Here is a 7,019-nt window from a genome sequence, read left to right as displayed (position 1 = left end):
TGCGCGCATGCGCTCTCGTTCCGCCGCTCGGCTCCGTCCCCTTGCGCCCAGGCGCGGCCGCGGCTCTCTCAGGGCTGTGGGGGAGCGGGCGCGCTGCGGCGGTAATGGCGTCGCGCTGCGGTCCGCCGCCCGCCCGCCTGCCTCAAAGGGACGCGGGAAGGGCTGGCCGCGGGTGCCGCCACAGTCGGTGTTAACGCATACCTGACAGTAACCTACGGCCTTCGGGACCTTTTACATGCGCAAAGCCTCATCACAGAATCACAGAATGGCCAGGGTTGGAAGGGACCTCAAAGATCATGAATCTCCAACCCCTCTGCCACATGCAGGGCCACCAACCTTCCCACCTAATGCTAGACCAGGCTGCCCAGGGCCCCATCCAACCTGGCCTTGAACACCTCCAGGGACGGGGCATCCACAACCTCTCTGGGCAGCTGTTCCAGCACCTCACCACTCTCTCTGTAAAGAATTTCCCCCTGACATCCAACCTAAATCTCCCCTTCCTCAACTTAAAACCATTTCCCCTCGTCCTGCAGTTATCAACCCTTTCAAAGAGTTGATTCCCCTCCCCTCTGTAGGCTCCCTTTAGGTATTGAACGCCCATCTTTAAAACCCTTTTTTTTTTTCTTTTGTTATTTTCTTCTACAGAAAGAATGGTGCTGTTGGTGCTGGCACTTAATATTTTCACAAAACGCTTTAATTCTGGATGAGGTGAAACACACAGAAGAGCCAACGGTTTCATACCTGACCCATTAAAAGCAGCAACCACTCCCATAAATCTGAGTAACAATCCTGCATCTGTTCCTCCTCCGTTTCATCCCGTAACAGATATGCAGATGCTGAGCCTTTTACCTTGCAGCACGCCTACAGCTGTCACGCTTTCCCTGTGTTCAAGAACCATGTGGATGTGGCACCCAGGGACATGGTTTCATTTGCAACATATCTTGTTTTAGTCAGCCTAAGCCATAGGACTGATCTGACCAATGGACCTTTTTAATACCCATTAAAAAGGGTTATTCAGTCTTTAGCAACCGAAACTCTTAGCCCCTGTTTCTTAACCTCTTTCAGTCCCAAACTGACTGCAACAAACTCTTCACCTTTGCATTCTTTAGTTACTCTTCTGCTCTCACTCATGCTTCCAGACAGGTGATCCACAACTGCCTGAGCACTGCCAGTGAAAAGCCATCCTCAGATGAGAGGACGACCTGAGGGAGACCTGAATGAGAGCCACCTGAGAAGCAGTTCTGGAAAGATATTTATTTGAGTAATGAACCTTCTGCGTTCTCAAGTCCTTTCATCTACTGATCAATTTATTTACTTAATGGTTCTGGAAATCAAACGTTCAAACAAAATACCTTTTCAATTGTCATGTCCCTGTAGTCATTCATTTCATGGTGAAATCTCAGATTGGATCTGTATTTTGTCTCTCAAAAGGAAGTAGAAGCAATGGTTCTAATGTCAGTTCAATGGTTTTCTGTGAGAACCAGGCTCCAGATTGTTAGCTTGGGAGTAACACAAACTCCAAAGCATTGTTTCCTTCTACTGGTGAATGCTTTTCTCTAAAAAAATCCCCACAGAAAATATGTAACTTTTTTTTTAATACAACGTGGATCATAAATTAAAAGACTAGTAAGCTTTAAAAAGCACACTGTTATACAAACTTCTTTTGACCCTCCGAATTCTCTAACTGCACACTGTAACAGGATCTTACTGTTGGGGAAAGATGAGGAAAAACATCTATTGCTGCAGAGTAGAAGATCAAAGAGAGATTAATTGTTGGGGAGCATAGCTATCCGCATACAACCCACTGCATTTCTGAGCAGAAAAGGCTAAAAAGAGGACTGACAAGGCTTAGGAACTATCTGTAGCTCGGTGAAGCTTTAAATCAACTTAACAGTCTCACAACCCTTGGGGGATTTGCATAATTTTCATAATGTGAAGCATGTTTTTGCCTTCCAATTGAAACCATTGGTTATACAAGCAAATTGGTTGCATAATTATGCAGATGGGAAAATAAATTTAATTGATTCAATAGAAAAGCGTGCTCTTCATTTGTTTGTTTCACTTGGGATTTCTTTAAACTCAGGAAGGGAAAATATAAATTGGGATAGATAAGCAGCAGGTGACGCTACCAGATACCTGCTCCATTGTGCAGGTCCAGGACAACGACCTTCTCCCATCCTTCTGAGTACAGGAATGAATTCCTACTTTTAGCCCAAAGTCTCACCATTTATTATGAACACTGCCACCAGATTCAGTGGGACCAGCACTATGGCTTTATCTGGCCTCGTTCTCCTTTGTGGGCTTGGCTTGCCTGTTCTTCATGACACATCTCTGCAGGAATGGAGTCCAGACATGTATGCATGTCAGCAGAAAGGCTGTGGGTCTGTAAAAACAAATGAGTACTCTATACGTTCAAATGATTTCTATCAAGTGATACACACACTTCTGCACGGAAAGCCTGGTTTTCAAAAGATATCATTAACCTGGGAAAGTGTATTTGGCTGGCTCTCTACTCCTACCAGAGGAAACTTTTAACCACTGCAGAAAAGTAGCTACAGACAGTAACAGAGCCTTTTTCTCACTGCCCCTTTATTTCTGTCCTGATCTTCAGCCGGAAGATAGTCAAAAAGTGGTATTGACTTCTTCAGTCCCATTTCACCCAATGGCACAGAAGCTCCGAGACCAGCAGTGCCACTATCACGTTTTGATACAGGTCACTTTAGAAGAGTTATGCACAATGGGTAAGACTGAAAAATGTAGACTTGAGATGCACAACAAAGCAGACAAAGATGCAAAATACATCCAGAGAATGCGAAGAGATAAAAATGTGAATTAGCAATAGCTCTGCCTACATACAGACATATTTTCCTAAGCTGAGGAGTACTGCATTAATATTTTGGTAATTAAAAGTTTGATCACAATATCAGAGAAATTTCAATTTAATGTATCTCCTCATGTAAAAGTCTCACTAACACCCTATTAGAATTCTTCAGTGAGCTGAGCACAGCACATAGGTCTGTCCTTTATATCCTGCGCTCCAGTCTGCAGTTAGAACTGGAAGCTGGCCATACCCACAGCTGGGAGCTTCAGCCCAATTTATTCATGAGCATTTGCTACATTATGTGCTATCGAATGGCAAAAAACTGCGTAGTCTGACTGATTTCACACATTCTTAACCTCCTCACACAGCATATCATACTCCAGATCCTTGTAGTAGTTATTAAACTTTTCACTTCTACTTTGCCATTGGCTTATTCTCTGGCATAACTATGAATATTAATTACAGGGACCTGAATGGAATTAAATATCTCAATGACAACACTGATTCACAGACATTTGGGATATTTCACACAAAGAATAAAACATTTATTAACATCTTAACAATTCCTCCAAAATGACCCTCCCTCCCCTCTTCTTCTACAATATGAAACATCGTATAAACCAACAAGTTTCTATTTCCAACTTCTCACTTCTTCCATTAAAGATGTGGGTTTTGAAATACCCTCAAAACTACCAATGCTTTGAAACAAAATTGTTCCAAGTCTTCCAAACGACATTATTCTGTTTTAGTCATAAGAAACTGTCCATACCTGCAAAAGTAATAGTTCCAAAAGTATACACTGTAATCAGTGAAAACTGGAGAAAGATTTCCACAGAGAAAGACATTTCTCATGCATTTTCACTAAAAAAGCCATGCAGAAGCATAGCTTTTCTAGATGTAGCTACTAAGTGTAGCACAGGATTTTTTTCCCACATTTTTTTCTCTCAATCTGCAAACAAGCGTACATTTTATCTCCTACATGGGGGAAGAAAAATCTACTAAAAGAGTTGCTTTATTTCTAACACAGAGGTTCTTTCATCTACTAAGAAACAGTAACTTATACCTGGGCAAAAGAAAAGAGATGGGTACTGTCTATGGTAGCTGACTTGGCAAAACTGTATCGTTTTTGCTGTAATTAACTTTATCCTTTGGAACATTTCCTCATCCTTTCAGGCCTGTTTCCATTCAGCACTGGAGTTTTGCTCACCCATTATATCTTATTTAGCAATGGAGTTTCTGCTGCCAAAATGCTACTGAGAATGTTGATCAATAAATCTTTCTGAAGTTCTGAAACACATCAAAAAGACCAGATATGTCCAGTATTCCAAATGGACTCGAAAAGTGTGAAGTATAAGACTTACAGTAAACATCTTTAAATTGCCCAGTTGTTAATCTTGGTGATAGAGAAAAAAACCGTACTGACAGAAAGCTGGATTCTGATGCATCAGTTACATCTGCATAACTTCTGAGCCATGATGAGGGGAGCTTGCTTTGCCTGTTAATATAAGACATGACTGAGATTGCATCACATTAGCTGAAGATGATACTCAGAAGATGGAGACAAAACACTGCATAAACTTTCCACAGTTCCAAGCTAAGCTGCAATGTCAACGACTAACCTCCGAAATATTGTGGAACTTTTTTTTTTTCCTTTTTTTTTTTCCTGGGGATGATCTAAGCAAAAATTCAGGGTTACTTATAATGGAAAAATAATGCTGTCTCTAAAACATCACAAGCTTTGAATCTGTAAGGATTACTAAGAGTATTTTGTTCTTCTGCATCTCTCAAACATAGTATTAGACACATCTGACACTGCTTACAGAAATGGGGGATTTAGCTGAGGTTCAGATAGCTTCTGTCTAATTCCAAGCAAGATTAAGCTACAGAGGATTTCACAAAACAGTAATTAGCAGAAATGACTTTGTTTCTCACTGTTGACTACACTGCTAGTTTAGTTTGTTCAAATCACCAAATGGCAGAACTCAAAGACAATATGAATTAAGTGTCAACTGTTCCTCAACAGAAATTTTGAGGTATGAAGCTTTAAAGAAACGTCATCTGGTTGTTAGCACTGAATCTAACTTTTTGTTTTAAGAAGGCAGGCAAGTGAGATCTCTGCAAAAGAAGAATATGCTGCCAACCTCTCTCCTCCAAACAAAAATAAATCAACACCACTCCAAAATGCATAAAGATCATGATGACTTTCCCAATTCAGACAAAGGATACCTGCATTAATGCTGCTAGAACTGAGAAGAGACTCATGCTGCCTCAAAGGAGGGGAAGACTTCTAAAGCGCTGTGAGCTTAATGGCACCATGCTGACTGTCACTTAGGATAGAACAGGCTTCAAAAACCTGTAAGCATCCATGTGAAAATGAGCAGAAATTCTCAGCACAAAGATCTCCAACAGGGATGGAAAGCAGACCAAAAGCTGTACTGTCGTGTTTGTGAAATCTGATTCTGGACACTACAAAAGTGAAAAGCTTGGACAAATTTCAGCTTTAACAAAAGTCCCATCAATTTGCCATTTAGTCTTTTTAATAAGATTGCATTAGTAAGTGAAGTCTGACTGAAATAATTCACATCCTAGATGTGATTCAGGAATTACAGGCAGAAAATGAGCTCCTGGAGTAACAGGAATGCCAGAACCACCTTGCTAGAAGCCTCCATCTCATCATATAGTTGGTAGAAACTAAAAAATGGTAAAATCAGTTATCAGAGGTGAAGCCAAAAAACACTTGCCTCTAAGAGCACCATCAAGGGAGAGGTAAGTCTTCTTTTTCAGTGAAAGGGCACAGCTATACAAATGGGAAGGCATACAGATGCTATTATCAAGACATAACTAAGCCTTCAGCTGTAAGTAACTCATGTAGACTCACCGTTCTGCAAAAGAAAGGTATCCTAAGTCAGGTATGTCTAATGTGGTAAATGATTTTCAAGTTATTTCACTTTCACTACTTTTTAATGGAATAAGGTATTGAAGGTCTACGGGGCACATGGATGGGACAACATCCTCCCAGAATAACATAAATAAAACAAAAGAAAACATACTGTTTCTACAAACTGTGAAGCAATGTGGGAAACCCTTCACTTAAAAGAAGTAGAAACACTCAACCAGAATCTGAGAATCTCCATACAAAAGGAGAGGGCAGATCCTAAGGATACAGCTTTTTCATCATCTAGTGATGCCATCAAAAATATCTATGTAAACTGGTACCATAATCCAGACAGCTGGGAAAAAAAATTACTCTCTGTCCTACCATCTGCCTACAGATGCCTTACACCTACCAACACTTATCATCAATGTAAGTGTTTAAAAATACAACTGAGTTTTGAAGCCTCGCTCTAAGCTGGTAAGGCACAGTCTGAACACAGTGGTAACTGCCTTTGGTATTTTTTATTATTTTTAACAATGATTGCTTTAAGAACTAACCCTCAGAAGACTTTAGTAATTAATGACTACTGAAACAGCCAGACCTTCCCTGCCCATTTCATATTCTCCTTAAGCCATTTTAGAGCAGATGTGAGCTCCAAGCTGTACACTTCTTCCATATTAACGTTCACTGTCATATGCTGAAGAAAAAGCTTTGGATCAGATATACGAGCAGCCAGGATAAGTCTCTCCCTTCCTGCTTGATAGTCACTGCTGTTCTTAACTGCCTGGTCTTCACATCTGAAAGTGAATTTTCACAAATAGAAAATTATACAACATGCACATCCGGTGCCTCATGCTTTATATTGGCAACAAGATTACAAAATCATTACAATAATGCTTTGTATTCTCTTCACTTCTGACAGATGCTAATTTCTAGACAATTTTTAGCTGATTATTCTGAAGAATTTAGACAGTGAGAAGTCATCTTTTTAACAAATTTTACAGTACTGAAATGTAACAGGATTTAATGCCAGTGCAGAACAGGTCTGCAATTTTCACATTTTGTGAAAAAATGCTTGACTCTGGGCTGTCAAACGCAGTAAAAGAACATAAGACATTTTTTTAACTGGAAATTGCAAGTATTTACGTAACATGCTCAAGCCCAAAGGATCCCTCATGTTTAGCATGTGATCATCTCTGGAATAAAAATGTGCTAAGCGACATGCCTATGTTTCCACAAGAGTAGAACTTATTCATTAAGTACACAAGCAAATGTAAAATAACATACTCATGAAATTGTCATCTACTACAGGCTGCAACTTCT

General features: G+C 40.3%; 1 protein-coding gene across 3 annotated transcripts in view; it reads right to left on the bottom strand.

The window, feature by feature from the left end:
• Positions 1 to 22: 22 nt before the first annotated feature.
• TOPAZ1 (testis and ovary specific TOPAZ 1) overlaps positions 23 to 7,019 on the bottom strand; it is a 48,266-nt gene continuing 41,269 nt past the window's right edge. For 2 of the 3 annotated variants that reach the window (XM_090142502.1, XM_090142498.1), the window contains one exon: positions 2,391 to 6,493. In XM_090142502.1, coding sequence (XP_089998628.1) covers positions 6,280 to 6,493 — 214 coding nt within the window. In that variant the 3' untranslated portion in view covers positions 2,391 to 6,279. The other variant, XM_090142499.1, reaches the window with a different exon arrangement.

Source organism: Phasianus colchicus, chromosome 6 (assembly GCF_987193195.1).
Source record: "Phasianus colchicus chromosome 6, bPhaCol1.hap1.1, whole genome shotgun sequence".
NCBI lineage: Eukaryota > Metazoa > Chordata > Aves > Galliformes > Phasianidae > Phasianus > Phasianus colchicus.
This window is presented reverse-complemented; position numbering and strand designations above follow the sequence as displayed.